The 23,182-nt window shown below is 41.7% G+C and overlaps 2 protein-coding genes across 2 annotated transcripts; one reads left to right on the forward strand and one right to left on the reverse strand.

Moving 5' to 3' along the window:
* Window positions 1-218: 218 nt before the first annotated feature.
* Window positions 219-17,284, reverse strand: supt6h (SPT6 homolog, histone chaperone and transcription elongation factor). Its single transcript, XM_086176988.1, has 37 exons — window positions 17,171-17,284; window positions 15,994-16,104; window positions 15,750-15,914; window positions 15,008-15,081; window positions 14,710-14,890; window positions 13,940-14,021; window positions 13,314-13,569; window positions 13,126-13,227; window positions 12,907-13,020; window positions 12,696-12,785; window positions 12,269-12,411; window positions 11,867-12,012; window positions 11,123-11,230; window positions 10,690-10,970; window positions 10,446-10,600; window positions 10,149-10,344; window positions 9,848-9,987; window positions 9,549-9,666; window positions 9,347-9,423; window positions 9,113-9,248; window positions 8,458-8,595; window positions 7,883-8,050; window positions 7,654-7,781; window positions 7,190-7,397; window positions 6,890-7,037; window positions 6,629-6,771; window positions 6,397-6,537; window positions 5,564-5,759; window positions 5,306-5,451; window positions 4,709-4,801; window positions 4,501-4,614; window positions 4,242-4,366; window positions 3,935-4,047; window positions 3,772-3,849; window positions 3,494-3,669; window positions 2,439-2,713; window positions 219-1,990 (listed from the first exon to the last, which is right to left on the reverse strand). The coding sequence occupies exons 2-37, from the start codon at window positions 16,091-16,093 to the stop codon at window positions 1,792-1,794; spliced, it is 5,253 nt and encodes a 1,750-aa protein (XP_086033114.1). The 5' UTR covers window positions 16,094-16,104; window positions 17,171-17,284; the 3' UTR covers window positions 219-1,791.
* Window positions 17,285-17,624: 340 nt separating this feature from the next.
* sdf2 (stromal cell-derived factor 2) lies at window positions 17,625-21,355 on the forward strand. The gene is made up of 3 exons (XM_086177310.1): window positions 17,625-17,843; window positions 18,666-18,862; window positions 19,484-21,355. Exons 1-3 carry the CDS (start codon window positions 17,660-17,662, stop codon window positions 19,781-19,783), a joined length of 681 nt encoding a protein of 226 aa, XP_086033436.1. The 5' UTR covers window positions 17,625-17,659; the 3' UTR covers window positions 19,784-21,355.
* The last annotated feature ends 1,827 nt before the right edge of the window (window positions 21,356-23,182 follow it).

Raw genomic sequence — 23,182 nt, forward strand, 5'->3', positions numbered from 1 at the left:
AGGTTCGAGTGTTAAGATTAGCTCCCCGTGTGAGCTACAGCAGGGGTGGTTAACTTATATGGGGGGGGGGGGGGGCTAAACCAAGACAGATTCAAATGATATAATTACATTTAACGTGTCTGAAGTTATAGCTATATCTCTTTAAAAATGAATATCTATTTAAAGTCCGGGTCAAACTGCAAGTTTGCTTCCCTGTTCAGCATGAAAACTACTGAGGCTTTCATATGAACACTTTTATTAAAGGGATCACAGGTAGAAAAGGTCACCAACAGTGATGAACATCATCTTCTCCTCTAACTCCCAACTACTGCCTACAGCCGGTCACAGCCTCTTTGACAGCGATGTTCAGTCTCGTGACATAAGATCGTCAATTTAATCCGAAACCATTATTGTTTTAGCGCAATGAAATGGGACCATTTGCACACTGCAAAGTGAAGCACACCATTGAATACAGACGCAGCTTATTCGCACTGTAGCACAAAGGCACAGCAACAAAAACCGAGTGCATAAGTCATAGGGATGCAGGGACTAAAAACAGGCTTACAATGAGCACAAGTCTTTTTTTTTTTTTGCAACGACAACATATTCAATATATTGAAATACCTGCGTGCAATTCAGAGTATCATATATTCAATCAATGTTAGGACTTTAAGCATAGTGGATAGTCATTTTGATAGTATCTACTGCTAATAGTGTTCATTAAAAGAAAAAAGTTCCATTGAAAACATGATTTTTTTTTTTTTTAAATAAACCTATTTCGTAAAGAGCATTAGTGCGAATATGAAAAACCGCTCTTTTGTTGGGACACCACTCTATCCGGGACATAACAGTTTGGGACTGAAATCATAAAACGTATGAGCTTGTAGCCTCACGCGTGGCTGAATGCACCTCAGTGTGAAAGTGTGGAATACTCAAGGAATTGCAAGATTTTCAAGTGAATTATTATTCAACTGCTTTAAATAGATTATCTTTTTATGCTAAGTCTCAATTAAGCCATCACTGTCACCTCCAGAGGGGTGCCATTAACGATAGACAGGCTAAATAGAGCCGACAACACATTAGAATATAATACAGCATGTAATACAACTAATAGTTAAAGAGAAACGCCAGGTTCTCTTTGAATCAACTGTGTGTGTGTGTGTGTGTGTGTGTGTGTGTGTGTGTGTGTGTGTGTGTGTGTGTGTGTGTGTGTGCACGCGCGCAGTCACAGATATGTTTGAAAGATGTGGAGAGTGGAGGCTTACTGTTTAAAGAGGAAAAAAAAAAGTAGTCTTTATTCATTCTGACGCATATCATACAAAAACTCAACTTCCCCATCGGCTTGGCAAAGAGCTTTTCTTTATCTTTTTGGCAACTCGCAAAAGCCCGCTGACGACAAAGGAGAACAGATGGGGGGTCTTTTGAGACGAGCTGTGCCGCTCCGTCAAAACCATTCATGGATTGAACTAAGACCTACTGCAAAAATAAAGATAGCAGGACAGCTTTTCGGCGGAGTCTTTGTAGGTCCATATCCTATACATAATCGCTGTCAGATACTTCGAGTTCTTCTTTTTCTTTGCACTTTCTGCATGACATATACAGTGTTGGTTGGACTATACAGAATACTTTGCAGCCGGGAGTCGGGGACTGAGGAATGGGTAAGATGAGGCGGGCCGTGATGTTTTTCTGAGCTACCCTCTGGAAGGAAGGTGGGGGGGAGGCTGCATTTGAGTGGGTCGAAAGATCTAGGTGACGAGAAGGTAAACCCAGATTAGGGAGCAGTACAAAGGACGGAGGCGGGCCCGTCCGGTCCTATCGATCCATTTCGTCCAGCAGGGGCGTGGCGTCTCCCGCGAGGGACATGGGCGTGCTCTCGATCATGGGGCTGGGCGACGGCCGCGGCGTCATCCTCTGGGCTTTCTTACGCCCCTCTGCTTCTTTCTCTTTCAGCCACTGCTCCGCCATCTTGCCCCAGTCCACGGCGGAGGAGCTGCTGCTGCTGCTGCTGGGCCTGGGCGGGGGGGAGGAGCAGAGGGGAGGTGTCTCAGCTTGAGGGGAATACAGGTGGCGAGGCAGACAGATCGCTGCAGGATCTTTAAAAGGTTACTGAACGTGGAGGAAGTTTGTCTGGCTTACAAAGTGGACTCAACTTATCTGGTAGTGGACGTTCGTGAAAAAAAGAAATTCAACTTTTATAAGTCAAATGAAGCAATGGTGAAAAGGATAAAACAAATATCAATGCTGAAACTTAAATAAAAAACAAAACAAAACAATTGCTGTGACTGACAGGACTTCTAGACTTTGAAGGGACTTCCAACTGTGCTAAAATAATAAAGTTTTAAAAGACCCTGACTGAGGATTTTAGAGGAAAACTCAAAACACGTATCAGCTGTTGGCCACTGGAATATTCAGCGACATCGAGCTTGGGGTTGCCCAGACGTATTTTGGCCTGTACTCACTTGGGCTGCTGCTGCTGTTGCTGCTGCTGCGGCGTTCGTCCTCGGGAGGAGGTGGAGGACGAGGGCGTGCCGGAGGAATGGGCGTGGTGGCTGCTGTGCGCGTGATGGCTGTGGTGCGACACGTGTCCGCCGTGGGCGTGGGCATGCGTGTGGGAAGACTGTGGAGTGGAGCCGGGGTACTGTGGCGTGCCCAGGGTCTGCTGGCTCGGTGTGGTGTAGGAGTAGCTCGGCGTCATCATGGGCGTTGCCATGGGCTGCTGAGGTGTGGCGAATACCTGCGCGGAAAAGAGGTTGTTCAGTGATTGGCTCGAAAGAAGAAATAAATTAAAGTGCGATTTACAGGAAAAAGCCCAGTAAATGAGAAAAGAGCTGTTGCCTCAGAAATAATGACTTACAACACCTGAAACATAAGGGATGCGGCTATTTTAGAGACAGATAGTATTACCAAACAATTTTGTAACACTGAATGGAAAATGTTAACCTCTCTAGCTCTTGCTATGTCTAATCAATAAGACCTGAAGACTATTTGACAGGTCTTACTCAAATAAATCTTAACTAACAAAAAAGAGAACAAGAGAACAGACCTTTACTATACCTTCTGTATGAAAAAGGAAACTGGTCAAACAAACTAACAAAGGCTTCTATTTGCTGACTGTAAACAAATTAACATCAGGATTGAAAAGAAATGCGGTGTTGTAAACTTACGGTGGAGTTGACGTCGCCTCTTCTTTCGAGTAAATTCAGCAGGGCAACAGGAAGTGATAGACGACGCTCGTCTAATTTTTCTGGATGTCTCTCCGTGGTTTATGGTGAGCTTTTGTAGCTCGCCATTTTTAAAATGTTCTATTTAATCTGGGTCTGCTCTCGAATCCTGCGAGTGTCACCCGACCCACCCGATTGGGTACTAGACCGACTCCCTCGACTGCCATTCGTGGCCTATTGAGCTGAAACCTGACTGAATCTGATCACAGCCAGATCGATTCTTTAAAAATCCTATAACCTCTCGGTGGTTCACGGGTCCCCCTGCCCTCGTCGGCGCCAAAAGCCACACTTACGTGATACGCGGAGGAGCTCCCGCCGCCTCCTGTGCTGCCGCCGTAGCCGTACTGACTGGAGCCCCACTGCGCCGGGGTGGTGTTTGGGTTCTGGCCCTGACCGGTGACTGCGGCGATGGCGTTGAACATTTGTGAGGTCATGTTGCGTGGGAGAGCGCTGACAGCTCGCGTCAAGTCTGGGAACAGGTTAGGCAATGTTAGGGAAGCCATATGTGATTCAAAACACACCACAAATATATATAGACGTTTGTTTTCATCGGGACAAGCCTGGGACTGACCTGCAATGTTGATATTGGCAGGTGTTGCGTTCAGGGACGCAGGCGTCCTTGTTCTGCTGCTGTTGCTGGGTGTGATGCCTGTGACAGAGGAGAATGTCATTTTGGATTTAATTTTGGCTCTTCAGAAGTGTCACAATAAGCAGAAGGTTTAATGCTCCAGTACCTGGAACAGGTTCTTGGTAATGGTCCTTAAACCAGCGGAACAATCCATTCACTGTGGGGAATATCTGTGAGCGGTATCGGAAGCCGTCCGGGGTGATGGTCACATACTCAATCCTGTTCAAAGCGACACATGATAACATTCACTTCCAGAAAGGAGCCATTATAGGAAACAGTCAGAAAGACTCTCTTGCGATCTTCGGTTCATCAATACAATTTACATTTCTTCATTCATACGAACAGCAGTGCCTGCCGTTTTGGCACTCTGAAAGTTCTGGTCTGATGTTTGCCCGAACGGAACGCTTGCTCACCGAGGTTTTCCACGAGGCTGGTAGCCAAGGATAAACTTCCCCGGCAACTCTTTACACGCAGAAATAAAGTAAGGGATAAACGTCGGCTTCTCCCTCTTTGTCTTGATCAATAACTCCTCCATTTTCTGTCAAAAGGAGATTAAGAGTTAGGTAGGGGATCTGCAACCGGTGAGAGGATTATGTTTTTGGAAGCTTAACTTAAAAGTTATTTATTCCTCAGCAGAAACACAATCATACTATATCCGTTTACAAAACTTACCTCCTTACTTCCTCCGTTACACTCTTGAAAGTACTTATGCCCCAGTAAATCCCGAGCAAACGACGCCATTGGCTGAATGAACCGAGCTGTGATTTCGTCTAGATCTTCAAATTCCTGCAGACAATCACATTTCAAAATGCTTACTTCACATCATCGGTGCAAGCAGGTTTGCTTGGAGAGAAAAAACAGGAGTGGAGAGAAAACCTACCTCGTTATTGATCCACAGGGTATGTCCTAAGCTGAATGCGTTCTCTTTGCCCTCCTCTCTGACGTCCACATGCTGGTAGATGCCGTCAGCCACCTGCAAAATGATGCAGACACTCTATCTCAGACAACCTTTATACAGAAAATAAGTGATTTGGTGTCGGCATGCCAGTGTGGAAATGCAGCCTCTCATGTTATTCATTATGTTTAGTTATACTGATTGATTTCAATAAGATGTGAAAATTAACCAACGCAACTAGTTGTCAACCAAAACAAATTACATCCCTTAAGTTGATGTTTGAGAGATGGGCAAGAAATGGCTTAAAATCTGAATCCATCTACAAGAAAAGGAAAGGATCAGGAAAGTTTCCAACCCTATTAAAAATGATGCTGAATGCAGTTTTCAGCTCCATTAACGAAACATTTAAGAAAAATTCAATAGCATCAAGCTAATTCAAGTTCTGCTAGAAAACTTGTTTGGACTGCAGGTATTTTGACATACATATCAACATTGCAAAATTCCCCTGCCCCTTATCATAAAATAATTCCTGACTTCAGCTGCACCCGATGTTGCCACTTTGTGCTGCTCTCTGCTCCTTACTTTCCACGTGACCGTGAGGTGATTTTCTCCTTTACTGCTCGGCCTGATGATCAAGTCTCCCTGGTCCAGGGTCTCCATCATCTTCTCTGCTTGGTTGAAGCTGATGTTGTGGAAGTTGGGGTGGGCGATCACACGCTTTATATATGCTGGTGGGAGATATGAAAAGGTAATGAGTGGAAACGACGTAAATACATACATATACTATGTATCTACAAAAAGATACAAAAGGACAGTGGATAACCCTGCTCATATACTAACGCGTTCTCTGTTGTTTCTTCTTTAACTCCTCATCATGTTTGTGGTCTTCAGACTCTGCGTCAAAGTCATAGTAGGTGTCCTTGGGGAGCTTCCACTCGTTGGCCTTGTCCATCAAGTCCGAGGTGCGGCACGTGAGGTCAACGCTGAATTTCTCGATATCGATTTTCATTATGCGACAGTGGACCGTCATGCCCACCTGAGGGGGGCAAAGACAAGGACAAACACGATTCATAAGTCATGGACAAAAATAACAAAAGTGCAAAAAATAAAAAAAATCTGGAAATGAGCCATCTAAGAAAAGGCGGACAAGAACAAATGAGCAGTTGAATGCAAGAAATGCAAAAAATGTACAAACACGATTCACAGGGGTGCCATAAGTCATGGAAAAAACATAACAAAAGTGCAATAAATAAAAAAATCTGAAAATAAGTAATCTAAAAAAGGCGACAACAAATGAGCGGCTGAATGAAAGAAATGTACTTACCGGAATTTCCGGACAAAAAGCCGCAACTTTTTTCACGTAAACAACGAACAAGCTGCACGCCGCTAAAACAATTATCCTCATCACATCGGACCGATGAAATGACCGGGAAATTCTGAGTCCGTTCAACTCCGACACCGAAGAAGAAAACTCTGACGGTTTTAGTGCGCAGGAGGAAGACCAAGAGAGTGATCGGCTAGCTGGTGCGGCTTATATTGAGGTGCGCACAGTAGTCCGGAAATTACGGTATGTTGTATTTATACTATTAACCTTGGGGCATGTCTGTTCATGAATCCAACAAAGAATTAATCATGAATAAACAAAGAGAACAAACACCAACACACTCACTCACCTTCACCCTTTCCTCAGGGTGTTTGACAACTTTGTCACTGAGAAACTTGGTGGGAATGAATCCCTGGACTCCGTTATCCAGTCTGGTCCTCACTCCTATCGCCTGGCCGGGGCAGGAGCCGCTGTCAAAGTGGTTCCACACCTAAGGTGGACGGGCCAAAAGGCGAAGGTGTGTTATTACTTGTACTTTTTTCTTTAAGGAGCTGGATGATGCAAACTCGGCTTTTGTGTACCTCGCTCAGCTCGGGGAAGTTGTCCTGCTGGCAGAAGGGGCATTGCCAAAGCCCTGTGCTATCATTACGGATGGCCTGGTCGTAGCTCTCGCCCTGAGGACGCCGGTGAGCAATGCCGGTTACGATGCTCGTGATCAGCTTACCTGGAAAATGAGGACGGGGACATTGGAGAAAATAAAAAAAGAAAACCCTCTCAATTAGATGAAAAAAATGACATGTCACTGTGGTTAGTTAGATGTATCTTAGTGCGACAAATCCTACCGATATAAAAGGTCTCTGGGGTTTCCTTGGTGAGCAGGTTGAACACCTCCTCTGTGTTGGGAACTCTGTAGGGAACCCTCAGATCTTTGTACCTGCAGCTCAATTCTGCACGGATATCATAAAGGGTAATCCCCTTGTTGCCATAACCCTGCAAAGATAAAAAAGAAAAGAAAGAACTCAGTACTTAGCCTGTTTTGACCTTATACACTGTGCATTGTTTTCCCTTACAAAACAAAGTTTGACCTGCGATGTTCCGGTCATTTCAAAATATTGAGCCACTGAGCGACAAAACACACTGACCTGCCTCTCCAGCTCTTCGGCAAAGGCATCCAGATCCAGATCTTTAAGACGCTCTGGATTTTCCAAGATCTCCTCCAACGCGCCAGCAGGGTTGGCGTCTTCCGCTGACTCATCGTACTCGAGGGCATCGACAGCCATCTTGCGAGCCCACTCGTACGTCTCGGGGTGGACACGGGACCCATCTAGGACCTCGATGTAGGAGTCGGTACTGTGTAGTTTGACAGAAGTAAATTCTCTGATTCGCTGCAGCAGTCAAGCCGTCATATATAGGCTACTCTTTTCTCAGACGAATTTCCCGCTGTGCTTCTACCACCAATCCAGTAACTTTGATTAAATGTTCCTGCATCTTCATAGGACATCTTTTTTCTCCAGTTTTCGAGGCAATTTCTCTCTCGTTTAAGCATATTTGTGAATTCAAGGACACCGACCCGACTGAAAAATAACTTTGCCTTCGACATACAGACCTGTCTCCGAGCGATGCTGTGTCGATCTTTATGAAACCGGCACAGTTAATGAAAACTTTGGGCCCCATGTGACACATGGTGACCAGCTGGGTTCTGTTTTCCAGACGAGTGTTGTTCTGCTTCAGAATCTGTCCAAACGAAGGGGCCATATGGGTTTGCAGGTGAGTTGATAAGGCTCAATGAACTCAACTATGCTATGTTCACCGGCGAGCGTGCAAATAAAGCAAACCTTGAGCAGGTGGGAGCCCTTCCTTGGTCCCAAGCCACAGACGTACTGGACCAAGCTCTGGGTATGAGGGTGGGCGATGGCCCTGTTAACATCGACTCCGACTTCATTCACACGATTTATGAATTCACAGTAAAGAGCGCAGAGCAAATCCTCCTTCACCACGTGTTCCTGAAAAAGTCATAAAAAGGTCATGAAAAGCTGCACTGGACTGACCAGCTTTCATTTTGTGTCTATAATTTTGGTAAATTTTGGAAAAGTTATCAGATTAGCTTTTACTTGATTCAAGTGGCTCAGCTGATCAAATAAAAAATGCGTGAGGCAATATTACTGACAAATTTAAAATAAATTACAATTTTATTTCAGTCAACAGTTGTTTTTTCCACATCAAATGTACTGCTTTTTCTGGCTGGTATTATGATTAAATTCGATGAAAATTCATTAAAAAAAAACAAGAGGGATTGTGCACCTTTGCGCATAATGGGTTGTACAGCTGTTTAAGTAAAAATACTGGACGCTTGGGTTCATACCTCTTTAAATCAGACGCAACATAAATAATAATTCAATTCATCCCTCACCTGCAGTGGATGGAGCTTGAGGCAGAGAATGTCTTCATCAGTGCTGCAGACCTGTGCGTACTCCACCAGGGGATCCTGGATCTTCCTGGCCACTGAAACCGCCTGCCGCAGCAGGGGGGGATAATCCCTGTAATCAGCCTGCAAAAAAATCGAGAACTCTCAGCAGGGGGGAAAAGAAACAGCAAACCACATCTAAAATATCTTAAGGCTGAAAAAAACATTTCAACAAGTGTCTTAGTAGGGCAGTCGGGAAAATTGCTTTTAATGGTAATAGTGTTCTAAATATTCTGAGCGTGACATGATAGTAAAATATATAGATATACAAATATAATAAATGTTGCTGAAGTTCATTTATAGAAAGTAATCTGCTGTAATCACAGAATCTTCAAAGAGTTTGACAGGATAGTCCAGTCAGCAGTTATGTAAAGCTTGTCAATTTAATATCTTAAAGTGTTTTTGGGCTCGACCACACGAACGTAATAGGAGACACATTTGACTTTTTCAGAATGTTCTCTTTTGATTTTTAAAATCGTGAAGTCTTGACAGTCACTGTCATGTAAAATGATATACGACAAGTGACCAAATATGTTTAAGGTATTTACGTATCATACAGTAAGATTAGTCACAGTGACAGGCCTACTTGTTTAGTAATTACCTCGGACTTCTTGCTGTTCATGTACAGTGTTGCCAACTCATTATCAACAAGTTCCACTCCCACGGCAGGCAGAGAAGACTCCTGCTCAAGTTCACTGATAGTCCTCTTGAAGTCTTCCATGATCATTTGTGCATCCCTGCGAACACAAGATAATACATAAGAGGGTTTCTACTTAAATTTACTTAAACGATAAAGATGTGGCTTTTACAGACCACAAACAACTACTCTATTCACCTGTTTTCTCCAGCGACCGCTACTACGTGAGGTTTCTTGCTGGACAAAAACTTCTTAAGGTTCTCAATGTCATTTGCCTGGGAGGAAATGCAGGCGCACACACACACACAGACACACACACATACACACACACGTGTCATCATCTAAGAAAACAGGAGAGTCTCAAATCTCAAATGTTGTTGTTTTCATGCTTTTACTGAACCTTTTTCTCTCTCTCATCCTCTCTGAAAGCATTCCTCCTCTTCATGAAGTAGGGGAGACGCAGGAAGTCCACCACTTCTCCTTCTCCATTGATCAGAGCACAGAAGACTGGTGTGTCCCTGCCAGGGCCAATTTCGAACAGGTGAGCGATGTCGTGTGAGTGTGTCTGATACGGTCATCCTTTCTTAAAATTTGAAGAATGGGCTATCTCCAATACAAAACAATGAGCTCTGCTTTTAAAGCAAAAGATTCTTGCTATTAACTGACTTCAGGGAAATACAAGTACTGCAGAGAACAAACCTGCTGGGCGCATAGGCTACACCGAGCACCCGAATGCCTTTGCCCTGATTCTCATCCATTAGATCATCGTCTTCCTCAACCTGCTGATCTGGCCTGTAGGGCGCCACCTTAAGCCAGTTGTATAATCGGCGACAGCAGGACTAGAGGGGGAATTGACAGGGATTTAATCACGACTGAGGGGATTTTAATATGAATTAACCATCCAGTGTTAAATGATTCTGTGATAACTGACATGCATGATTTCGCAAAAAAAATCATGCAGTAATTTGATAGATAAGACAGATAGAGCGTGACAAATTACCCTGACGATGCTCTCCTTGGCCTCGGCAATCAGTTTACTCTTGAGCTCCTTGGCCATCTGAGGGTAGAGGAACTGATTGAGAGCTCTCTCTATGGCTAATGTCCGCTGCCTGTTCCACTCCTGCACCTGGTGACTGAACTCGTCCCTGTAGTAAAACTGCTTGATCTCATCGAAGTACGTCTGGTCCCCAGCGTACCTGAGGGAGAAGCAGGGGGGTCAGAAGCAGAAGCAAGTGCTTGAGCAAAACCAAAAATAGTGGTTCTTAAACCCATTGGTGGTGAGTGGGACCTTACTTACCCTTTGACTCCGACAAGATCGATGCAGATATCAATGGAGAGCAGCCCCTCGTCTTCAGCCAGGCACATCTTCAAGAACTGATCCCCGTTCAGCTCTTTCACAGCTTTGTTTTTGAGATACTTGAAGGAGTAGGCAAAATGAGCCTCATCTATCTCCTACAAAATGGAAACAAACATTTTGCTTTTTAAGACGGGACCTGCTTCACATTTTTTCCTCTCAATGTGAACAATGAAATACGCCAAACCTTTTTGCCCTTCTTGGTCGGCTTGGTGTTGATCTTGGCTCTCTCCTGAAAGGTCTGTCGTAGAACATGTCTGACAAGAGGCTCTCGAGCGATCTGCATGGCCACCATGTACCTGGTCCCTTCCAGCACAGCTTCAGGAGTGGTGAACTGACTGCACACATAATCTTTGGCCAGCTCCACGGGCTCGGCGGGAAACTGCTCGGTCTCGTGACGCTGGTAACTGTCTCTCAGATTTTCTCCAAACTGCTCTGGAGTTAATCCAAACTTTTTGGCCAAGCCGTCTGCAGTAAATATCAAACAGTAAAAAGTAATGGTGAGGGCTTGTTTCCATCAACTTTGGACGACGGTCAGTCAACTGCATGACCAAGATACGGAAACACCAACATTTGTAGTATACAAAGGTAAAAACAGGGAAAAGAAAAGCAGGACTCACCAAGTCCTACACTCTGACAGATGCTGTACATATCCCGGCGAGACGCCAGCTTGAGGTCAGGCCCTTTCTGCTCCTCCTCTTCTTCCACCTCCAATTCCTCTTCGTCACCTAAAGAGGAGCACGTTAATAGAGTCCTTAACAAACCACACAGAACACACAACCGTGATGTGTAAATATTGTGATTGAATTAAATATTATGTGTCTTATATCGTGGTTGTTTAATGCTGATTGGGACGGACAAGACTCCGTACTCTGTTGTTTGCCATCAATTTAAACACTATTCTACAAGACAACGTGAATCCCGACTAATTGGCCTAAAATGGTACACGGAAAAAAGGCGGTTTTGTCTCAATTTATGAAAGCAGGGCAAACTCTTCAGTTTATGAAATGGGCTGTTCTGCAAACTCCATCTATCATTTATAGAACAGGCCATTTCAGCAACTTCTATGGAGTTTAAATCTAAGCTACGACATATCTTATGATCTGGAATATTCTCTTTGAATGAACTGTAAGAAGCTGTTTCAAAACTGAGACTATGCCTAAGGACTACTTTTTGAAATCCTGTGAGCCAAAAAAATTGAAAGTCACTTTCTCTTTTGGACACTTTGCGATGTGAATTACTGCTGTAGAACAGTTCTGCAACTTTTTTGCTGAAAAGTCAATAGAAACTCCTGAAGCAAATCGCTACCTATTTAATTTTTTCCCCGTTCTAAATTTCCATTATCAGCCAACACTATTTCTTACCATCTTCATTTACATCTTTGATCTTTTTGAGCCTCTTCTTGCTGGCCTTGGCCGTGTTCTGCATCTTGGGAATGTCTCGGCCGTAGTAGAGCAGAAAGTGGTTGTAAACATCTCCCAGCTCCTCCAGAGTCTGAACATCTTTCAGTCTGCGGAAGGAAAAACGTGGTTCCGACAGGACAGAAACGCAGTGGTGAGGATAAGCATGGTTTCACAGTCTCGTCTCAATTGCGATGTTGAACTTTGAGTATGGAAATTAATTGCAATAAAATCTCACGTTGGCCTTTTTACAACATTCAGTGATTAAAACACGTTGAATCAACACCTGACGGTAAAGACAGGCCGAATCGTCAGGAGTTATAGATTTGAGTCCATGTGGGCTCAGCCAGAAAAACAGCTATGTACCTCTCCATGTCGGCAGTGTCTAACGGACGGATCCCATCGGCCAAAGGTTTGTCTGGGTCTGCAGAAATCTGCTCAAACTGGTACGATTGCATTTTCTGAAACAAGCGAGTCAGGTTCTGCTTGCGAGTCTTCAGTTGAGTCCACTGTAGGGAGGAGAAAGAACAGCTCGGTATTTGGGTCCTGGCAAAAGACCATTTGGACACCAAACTGACAAATGCAAATAGTTCAAATCATTATTGATTTGCATATAGATAAGACTTTAAAAAACAGATGTAATTGCATCAAAGTAAGTAGAAACAATAGAATATTTTATGTCTATGACAGAATTTTTCCTTCATCTTGAGGATGTGCACTTTTCTGCAGCAGACATGATTTAAGTGGTTATTTGTAATAGCTTTTTCTTTAAAAACAACAACACAAACTGTACCTTTTCATCCCACTGCCACACCTTCCACAGATCATTGATGTTAAGCTCCGGCTCAACATATTCTTTTCTGTAAAAGGCTATAAATGGGACCTGAGCACACATGTGAAAAGAAAAACTGTCATTACTCAGGTTGCACGTGGTTTACACTTTGAAAACACAGAGATGTGGACAGGCCGAGCTAATCATCACTGAAAAGATGAGCAGAATGAACCTCAAACTGTTGATTCCTCATAAAGTTGAGGGCCTCTTTGATCTTAGCAATTGTGCTAGGGCCTTTCCTGCTAAAGTTTGTGGTTGTGCCTCTGTCGAGGTAGTCTGTGCTCTCCTGTGAAGGTCAAAGAAAGAAAAACAATTACTTACAAAGTAATAATGTGGTAGATCTAAAAGTTAATTCTGTATTCAGTAATTGTCCCAATGCCAGCTGTCATACCTGCATGGAGATGGTAAGAGTGGAAAAGCCATGCCTAAAGATCCACTCAGCTTCCTCCTCTAGCTCATCATCCTCAGCAGGCTTAACAGGAATGGATCGTAACTAAACGGCAACAAAATCAAGACGATGGGGAGTCAGAAACAATACTAGTCCATTGTAACCGAGCACACCGCTTGATGAATAAGTACCTGGAACCTCTCCGGCATGTCCGTGGAACGGATCTCATTGTCCTGGTCAGTCATGTGACTACTTTCAAGCTCACTGGGCTCATAAATCTCAAAGATGCTCTTCCTCCCCTGCCTCCTCTTTGTCTGTTTTTTGGGTCTGTCCCAGCCCTCTTCATCCTGATCCTCTTCCTCCTCCTCACCCTGGTCATAAGCGTCTGCGTCAAAGTCTGCAAAGTCAAAGTCACCTCCGAAAATTTCCTGGGCCTCCTGGAGCGCTCTGGGGGACAAACAACAGGGATGATTTAGTGCAGCGGTTGTTCATTCTTCTTACTTTGTGTTTTAACTTTATTTTTGCAGTGTCTTCTTGTTATCAAGATATATCAAAATTTTGCATATTTTTACACATTCCGCGCCTACAACACCCACCTATGCCTACTATCCCCCAGCACCTCTCTCTCTTGTCATCCTCATCTTTATGCGGCTTTCATAAAATAAATAAGTGTTTGGATCTCACTTAGTGTAGCATACCATGGATAATAAAATGATATGGGAAACACTGAATAAGCTGACAAACAAAGTAAACTGTCTAATGCGCAAAAATGAAAAACAAATTAAAAAATGAGCTTTGAGTAAGCAAGGAGACTCACGCATCTGTGTATCCTGAAAATTTCTTGCCCCTCTTTTTGGTGATGGGTTGGCCATCATCGTCTACAATAAAGTCGTCTATATCTGTGGAATGCAGTCACGGTTTAAAAAACAAACATCAGACATATTCCAGAATTTCAAAGTTAATAGTTAATAGTTAATAGTTAACAGAATAGTGCTCAGTTGATTATCTTCATTAGCTCAAAATCATGACTGTATTGAGAATAGTGTGTAATTAAGTATTTGAGTAATTAAGTATTCATTTGGACAATGAATATATAAAATACTTTGACTAAACTGCAATACGATCTATACCACGTAGGATATTTCAGTATTATTATAATTTTTTTTTTTTATTACCATCACTTCCAGACTCTTGAGGGCACTTGAATGTAAGCTACACTGGCTAGCTGTTCGCTATCTTCATCTTCCTCCTGAGTACTAAAACAATTAAAGTCGTCCTCTTCGGTGTTGGAATTGAACAGCCTCAGAATTTCATGGTAATTTCATTGGTCTCATGTGACAAGGCTAAATGTTTTGGAGGCATGACGCTTGATAGCCCCCCCAAAAAATCAATAAATTACTGTTTAAGCTGCAGTGTTCAAAGCGTGTGAAAAACATAGCAGCTTATAGTCCGGAATTTACATCATTATTATTTTTATTATTATTACATTATTTCTGTATGACTTAATATATGACTGACCAATATCTGGGTGTAAATTGTGTTTTATCTCTGCTTCTGAATTGCCAAAATGTGATTATTCCTACATACCTGACTCCTCATCCTCTCCTTCTTCATCTTCTTCTGGTTGTTGGAGAGGGTCGTCAACAGCCTCACCTTCTTCCAGCTCGCCCTCTCCATCCCCATGAAATATTTCATCTGCTATTAAGTCCTTCTCATCATCATCTTCTTCGTCATCATCCAGAGTTTTCACGCGGTCATACTTCTTCTTCTGTAACATAAGAAAGGTGCATTTTCAGCAATGCTAAATTCACGTTTTAACAAAAATATTCAAAATCAAGCTCAATGTCACTATGTTGAGAAAATAGCGATGACAAAGTCCTCCTACCCTCCTTTTCACTTTAACACCCAAGTTTTCTTCAATAAGGTCAAGATCATCATCATCCAGGTAGTCGTCATAATCTGCAACAGGGAAAATTGTCAGTGAACTGACTAAACTCCAAGTACATATATTGAAAATGAAACTACTAAACAATACCTTATCAACCATATCAAGTTGTGCTGGCATATTATTGGCAAATATTTCCCACAAACTTGGTATTTCTAGATAGCATTACTTACAACACAACAATACATCATTCATGTCTGGATAGACTTAATTTTTTTAATTGACAACAACTTCTCATGTATTTTGAAAGGTGACTTGTGTTGTTCACCCAAAAAATCCTAAAAAGCTAACGATCCACACTGGTGGAGATTAGCTACCGTGCATGATGTCAACTAGTGCTCCTTAAAACACTTGCATAAAAAAAAAATGGTTCAAGGGCATTATTGATAAATAGATTGGATATATAGATGAACTTTGTCGATCTGGGCCTTATCGACAGATATATCAGAACTAGTTATACAGCTGTTGGTCCTTATTGGTTGTATACTGGTGTCTACTGGTGTCTGCTGCCTTCAAGGCAAAATATTGCCTGCCAAATAAGCAAACTCATCTGGGCGGTGGGCAAGATAGACTGAATGCTACTTCTTGTAAGTCACAACTGATTATTGTTGTTTTTATATCTTCATTCCTGCATAATTTCACAATTAAATGGCTGGAAATTCAGAGAAACATCTGAACTTACTGCGTTTTTTACGCCGATGCCTAACTTCTTCTTCTGAGTCACTGGCCCCAGCACTTGCACTCCTTTCAGTATCTTCCTCCTCCGCCTCCTCATCGCCATCATCGATGAGCCCACGTAAATTGCCCTGCTCATCCTGGTCCTCTGTGTTCTCCTCCTCTTCTTCATCTGTAGAAAAGTTGAAGGTGAGTTCACACATACAACCTCGCCGCTGAAATGTTTTCCCAGATACCGACAAGATCATTACCATCATCCTGCATAAACCTCTGAGTTTTCTTCGGCTTTAACTCTTTCTCTTCAAACTCTTCCTCTGACTCCTCAGCCTCGCTTTCAATGAAGTCAGACATGCCTGCTGTTTCTGTGAAGAATAGAACATCTTCAGATTCTGCAGTCATTATGACATCAAATTCTAAACTGTGACAATAATTAACATATTCAGACAAAAAAAATCATAACACTGTGTTATGTTTGGCATATTTATAGCTATCTCTAATGCATCACAGACGGCAGATAAAGCTTTTGAGACCAAAAGATAGATTGATTAATGTTCAACATCTTTATAAATACATGTTCAGACCAATTCAAATGTTGTTTCTTAAAATGTAATGTAAGATACTTTGAAGGCCTCTCATACTTGTCCAAATGAGTTATTTCCGATATTTTTCTGTAATAGCTAATCTTATTACTTGATGCTCCGTGGGCTGTTAGAGCAAAAATGCGGATTAAAACCAAAACCGAGATTGTTGAGACATCACAACGGGTTACTTTGCAGTACTACGGAAAAGGTACCCCCCCCCCCCGTTCGACTCGATTACACGAACAGACATCAGGTTTAATCTTGCAAAATATCAAATGTTGGCGTGCTAATTACTTTTCCATTGCGTTACAATGCAGTAACACAACAATGATTCTCGATTTAACCGAGTGTATGCTGTTTGCCTGATAACACATAGGTTTCAAGCGATCCTACACCAATAACTGAGACCTGCTAACCGGATGTTTCAATTCATCGACAGAAGCAACATTGCGTTTTTTGGCTTTTCTGACAATATTCAACTTCACAGAGAAGACCTTAAACAACCATAAGGTTATTTAATGCTGCTACGATGCTATCGATAGTGCAGCTAGCATGTCTTTTACCAGGTACAGTAGCCGTGCTTACTGATACGACCACTTTGTCTTACATCTGTACATTTTAAAGGTTTAAGACGTACAAGAACTATAAATCCTACATATCCGACTTGGAAATAAACGCGAGTCTCGAAAACAACCCCGTCGTCTAAGGATATTAATCCTTTCGCGTATCATTGAACGTTAGCTCTCCGTTAGCAAGAACTACAACAACACATCACATTAGTAACTTAACAACTGTATGCCCAGTACGATCGAAAATAAGTCACAGGGAGCAGCACAATAGCACTTACACGTCCCACTGCACTCTTATTTTCGCTAATACTTTCCAAAAATGATTGGATTATGTTGTGTTTTTATGTGTCTGTAAAAGAGCTATTGTAACTTGGTAAAAATGGCCGATAGTGGCAGCGTGATGACAATTCCGGAATGCAGTGCAACTTCCCCCATATGTTCTTGATTACGCCCTCTAGTGGCCGTTTCTTATTCTATTCTCACAACAACATAACCCCTTTACTACAGCCTCCGACAATATCAAATACTGTTGTGTACGATTAGAGGTGATTCACAAAAATAACAATATCAAAAAGCAATGTCGATTACAGGAAAATACCATAAACAACTGTCTGACAAAGCAAAGTCCACCACAAAAAAGGTCAATTGTTTCAGTAACCACCCCGCGTCACTAGAGTGGCGCTACAGCGCACGCCGTTCTCCCTTGACGTTGCTACTAAACTGACGTAGCAGATAAAATAAGACAAATCAGACTTGCTGTAGTAGGAATGGGTAGCCTTAGCTTAGCTCTTCAGGCACGGTTAATACCTTTTCTTTTATTATGTTTATCCTTTAAGTTGGCACCTTCGTTCGGCACGGAGCTGAGCTTTGTAACCTGCGGGTCGGTCATTAAACTTTTAAACATAAAGCACAATGTGAGATTACACTCGCACGACGTACGCTACGGGTCCGGTGAGTTTCCGATCGTTCAATAAACGTCAGTATCGATCACTCGTTCGTATTTATAATTGTTAATATTCATAACCGCCGACCTGTCATGTAAATGTGGCTCAATAGTTGTGTAAGATAAGGGGTCGGTGGTTCCTCGGAGAATATCAACGTGTCATCTTTCATGTTTCAATTATTCTTTATGATGTCATCAACATAACCTTTTGATTTTTTACATTTACAGAGCGCTTTTCATTTATTAAAGGATTAAAGTATTTACATAGGCTCATGCTTTTTTTTCTACTCTGGCGGCCGATGATGCTTCTGAAACCATATTCATTGATTGAAACCATATTCATTAACTATAATGTGTATTTACCACTAACTGGATGTATTAAAAGTAAACTAACGATAATGAAAGTGTAATGATGAAACGTTTCACGATTTTGTGAGCAGAATTTTGTTTGATTTCCCCACCAGCTGTTACAAAATCTCTCAAGAAAATGTAAATCCAGTATTAATAAATAAGCACAGTGCAGGATTTTCACATTTCTTTTCAAAGAAAAACTTTCAAAACATGATAAGACAACCTCAGAACAACATAACTCATAGATTAAAGTAATTATATGTGTGTATATACATATATATATATATACACATATATATATGTATATACGCACACATACACACACATATATATATGTATATACGCACACATACACACACATATATATGTATGTATGTATATTTTTTTTTACAATTTGTCCACATGTCTTCAGTTTTTAAAACCTGTGTAACTACAATGTAGTTTTGTGTAACCATGGCCCGTTTGTGTTTGTGAGACAGGTAGCGGGCAGCAGTCTGTCACTGGTGTCACTGCGGTAGAGGACAGTAACAGCTACTGGAGCGTTCGCGGGACAAGTGATGCCGTCTGCTATCGGGGTACCCCCGTCAAGTGTGGGCAGACTATCCGCCTCACTCACGTCAACACAGGCCGCAACTTGCACAGCCACTATTTCACCTCACCGCTCTCCTCCAACCAGGTAAGTGGGATGAGCTGCACATGGAGAAGACAGGAGAGGTTCAGTATTATGGGGAAAAAGTGTCACACACTGAATGGATGTTTTATAACAGCTCTACTATTTTATCTCTATGCTTGATGCAAGATGTTGAGGGTATGCCTTTGTGCTCAAAATATCAATTAATGCTGAGGTTTCTTTGTGTGTGAAATCACTTGTTAGGGCATTCAAATACACATGCATAATACACAGCTTTACGACAAAAAGAAGTATGACATGTATTTCTTTTAGCAAAATATCTCTTAAGTTCCAATTTAAACTCAAAATGCATGATCGGATATACACTAACTATATATTAGCATGATTTCTTGAACATGTGGTTACCTTTGTCCAATCTTTAAGAGGTTTTAAGCACACAAAAATGTTAAATATCTTTTATCAGAAAGGTTATACAGTGGTATTATAGCCTTACCTTGACAGTACTGGATGTTATAAATCATTGTGGACAATGTTGTACATTACTTAGCTTGCCTGCTTTAAGATTTTTTCTCGCATGGATGTGATTAAACTCTTAAGTGTTGAAGGAACTTTGACCTTGGAAAGAGAAAGGCCCAATCACCTGTTTCTTTCCCACGCCTTACACAGGAGGTGAGTGCGTTCGGGGAGGAAGGGGAAGGAGACCATCTGGACGAATGGACGGTTCAATGCAGCGGGTCGGTGTGGAAGCGCGACGAGGCCATCCGGTTCCGTCACAAGGCCACAGACACGTTGCTATCGGTAACAGGAGAACAGTACGGGCGCCCGATCCACGGCCAGAGAGAGGTTCACGCCATGTCCGGTCCGAGCCAGCATAACTTGTGGAAAGCCATGGAAGGCATCTTCATGAAGCCCAGTGAGAACCTGGCAGGAGGCCGAGACTTTAGTCACTCACACACAGAGTTCTGATTTGCTCTCTTCCTCCTCCTCCTTCGCTCTATGTCTACCTCTGTGGCCATCTTTAATCTTTAATATGCGTTGGAGTTGTGCGTGTCAGCCAGCGGGAGGTAGTTCAGTGTTTGCTTCTAAAATTAAGCAGGCTCAAAATATGGAATTGGTTGTAAAAAAGAAATAAACTAATCAGGATGAATTTCATTAGGGGGAAGCAGGAAGTGACTTCTTGTCATTGCTGGAGCTACAAGATTCTTTACATGGCTTCTCCACATTGATTGGCGTTTCTCAAAATACGGCCAGCTTAGTCTCCTGCACGGAGATGTTTGCACCTGAGATGGCTGTCCAATTATGATGTGATCACAACGTTTATTTTTTAAAGACATGCGACAACGGGTCTTCAGGTTCAGAGAATCTGACGGTAAATCTCTTCCTCTCGTCCAACTGATACAAAAATCTCGGCTCGCGTAGTTGCATATAGGATTTTCCAATCAGATGCGAGACACTGTTGTCGGGGAATTGAAGTTCATCACCAGCGCCGCCCTTCATCACTCAGACATCAGTCACTACATCAGTTTCCCTGCCAGTGAGTGATGCCCCTTACAGGAACAAAGAAACGCTCGAGCACTTCTTGGAAAGGCTGCATGAGTGACCGAGGCTTATTCTCTTCTCGGTTCCTCCTGTCCCATTATTTTTTTTCTCATCAAATTTTTACTCTTGTCCACCCCCCTTTGCCCGCTGTCAAATTACCCCGTCTCCTTCTTTTTCCTCTTTGGCTGACTTTGCCGAAGTCCGTCGAGGCACAGTAACTTTATCTCATCGTTAAACGTCATTTTCTGACATTCACTTTTATTCCGCCAATAAAGTCTCCAGAGACAGTCATTTGTAAACACGACTGGCGTATCGCTGTTACAGTATTTGAATAGCGTCGTAATCACAGCTGCAAAGAGGTACTGGAGCTGCTGCGCAGTCTGTGACACTAACAGAGGAGGTGCTCCTTTCAGCTGTTACTTATTTATTAATTCACAGCGGCTGTCGGACTGTAAGGCAGATTTTTCCAAATTGATGTCAGTGGAATTTAGCATTTGTTGTGAGTCAGTGAAAAAAAGTATTGTTGCTAGGGTGCCTTAATTCTGATCTAAAAAGTAGATGTAGTTTTTTTTGTTCGTTTTGTTTTTTAAAATTTTATTTTGGGACACTTAGAAAGTTTCTGGAATTGAGCACATGATTGTGTTTTTTTTTTTTTTTTTATTTGTGAGCCATATCTTATCAAAAATTTGATTCAGTGTTACCTTTGAGTGATTCCCTCGGGTCATAGGGAACAAGCAGCTTTTTATTTCCGAGGATACTCATCTCTTAACAAATGACTTACTTAAAAAACATGGTTCTTTCTGACATAAAGACTGATTGTGATTCCAGAAGCTGTATTTAAAATTCTCTCCCTGGACTTGATTCTTTGTCATTGGTTCTGCCGTCACACTATCAGTATCCTCACAATCCGGTCAACTCTTTGTTCGAAATGATGCCATGAACAACAAACATGCAATAAAATACCTCATTAAAACAAATATAATTTGCATACATAAACAAGTGTGATTCTTGGTTGTATTTTTTTTATTGCACTAGTTACTCAAAATGACAGCGAAAAAGCTTTTCTACCCACCTATCCCTGTTAACCGCTTCATACTTTTGCTTCCTTTCCAATAACTCCACAAATGCTAAATTCAAAATGAGCAGATTGACTCTGGAAAATTGGAAAACAGCCGGCTGCAGTGCTGCATCGCAAATCATTACATATATTTAACTGTTCTCCAGTGGTTGAACACATCTAATATTTCTTGAAAAATGAGGTTATTTTACGCATCTGCTTCATGAGACAGACGCATGTGATGAAGATGAGTGGGCCACAGATGCAAATAAAATGCACTGGTGCAGTGATTAGTATTTAATTGTCCATTTTCTGGCGATAGACCATAATTAGGAGAATGCGATAGACCATATCCATCTTAAATAGGGAGTGGCTGTAACTCTGCAAACAAGTATATTCCCATCTGCAGGAAGGAGGAATCTGATCGTTCGTGGAGAGATGTCTCCTTGTTTGGATGTTTTCATTACTCAACTGCAAAAAAAAAAAAAAATCTTGAATCTGCCCCTCAATCCAGATGTTGCCTGTATATTTATGACTTCCTATGGCCATAAATTGATGTTAAATACACTATAAATTGATGTTAAATACACTTCAAGTGGCACATCCCTTAGAATTGTTTTCACAATTTTATCCTCCTCCTGCAAAATTGACCTCTGTATCCAAATGTGTTGAGGCACCTTACCCATTCTAAATCTTTTTATACCAACTGAAAAATTTAAAAATAAGCTTAATATTTTATTTAAGGAAGATGAAGGATGAAAGCTCACAGTGCTCCTTGTCCTTTTAGCAGATTGTCATGTTAAATGACTTGGTGGCTGATTTTCTGATGCCGAGGGATCTTTCTCGCCGGTGTCAGACCCACAGTTTGCTAATTATCTTGATTAATGTCGACGTAGAGAGATCCCCTTCAGGCACAGGTTGGCGAACAGAGGTCTTTGAAAAGAAAAAGTGAGAAATCATAGCGGTTTCTCTGCTGCAAGAAGTCTGTACCTTTCATGGCTCTGTGAGCTGCAAACATCCCATGAAGGTTGAATTGAACCCTTGAGCTTTCTGGAAATCTGCTGCTTCACCTCAGTGGAAAATGTGTAATGGACCCATCCATTTTTATGTAAAGATTAGCTTTTAGTAATACGATTAGATGAATAAAACACTATCATTATTCCAATTCTGATTTCTCACCAGACATTTCTAATATAATTACATCGTCAATACTGTGCGCAATAGCTGGCAAGCAACAGAACAATTAAGTTCCGAATCATAAACAACTGACAGCTTAATTACAGGCTATTTAACCGAGGCTATTACTTATTTATAGTTTGTTATACATATATGAACGTGGACAAATGATGCAAATACAAGCATAATGTTAATAACTAGTTTTCAATTTTCAATAGGTTGCTTGCAATTTGACACTGGTCTATAAACAGGTTTTATATGGGGTACAACAAATCTGTAATTGTTTATATTACCATGCTCTTATAAGTTCAATAAAAAGCACATATAGATGAGTCCTGTCAAAGAAAAAAAAAAAAAAAGCTTATTTTTTTTGAATTTGTGTCATTGCTCCTTAGCTTCACATGGTAGAAATCATTGACTTTGTATTGATTTAACTCGGGAATGTTGAAACAGATTCAGAAAAGCAAAGTATTAAAAAGTATTAAATGGCTTCCGAGTTGATGAACATATGAGTTTAGTTTAGTTTACTTTAGTTGGCTGGGATTTTTAAAATAAATCCAAGACCAAATGTTTCACAAATGAACACAGATGTC

Source organism: Fistularia commersonii, chromosome 29, assembly GCF_037954325.1.
Source record: "Fistularia commersonii isolate RoL2024-O1a breed Wild chromosome 29, RoL_Fcom_v1.0, whole genome shotgun sequence".
NCBI lineage: Eukaryota > Metazoa > Chordata > Actinopteri > Syngnathiformes > Fistulariidae > Fistularia > Fistularia commersonii.

What these genes read in the sequence shown, in the direction of transcription:
- supt6h (XM_086176988.1), bottom strand. Translation starts at nt 16,093, where the DNA reads ATGTCTGACTTCATTGAAAGCGAGGCTGAGGAGTCAGAGGAAGAGTTT. An exon ending in GCATCGGCGTAAAAAACGCA is followed by an intron (nt 15,082 to 15,749) that starts GTAAGTTCAGAT and finishes TCCCTGTTGCAG; the next exon opens with ATTATGACGACTACCTGGAT. An exon ending in AGGAGAGGATGAGGAGTCAG is followed by an intron (nt 14,022 to 14,709) that starts GTATGTAGGAAT and finishes TGCATTCCACAG; the next exon opens with ATATAGACGACTTTATTGTA.
- sdf2 (XM_086177310.1), top strand. Translation starts at nt 17,660, where the DNA reads ATGGGTAGCCTTAGCTTAGCTCTTCAGGCACGGTTAATACCTTTTCTT. An exon ending in CGACGTACGCTACGGGTCCG is followed by an intron (nt 17,844 to 18,665) that starts GTGAGTTTCCGA and finishes TTTGTGAGACAG; the next exon opens with GTAGCGGGCAGCAGTCTGTC. An exon ending in CACCGCTCTCCTCCAACCAG is followed by an intron (nt 18,863 to 19,483) that starts GTAAGTGGGATG and finishes CGCCTTACACAG; the next exon opens with GAGGTGAGTGCGTTCGGGGA.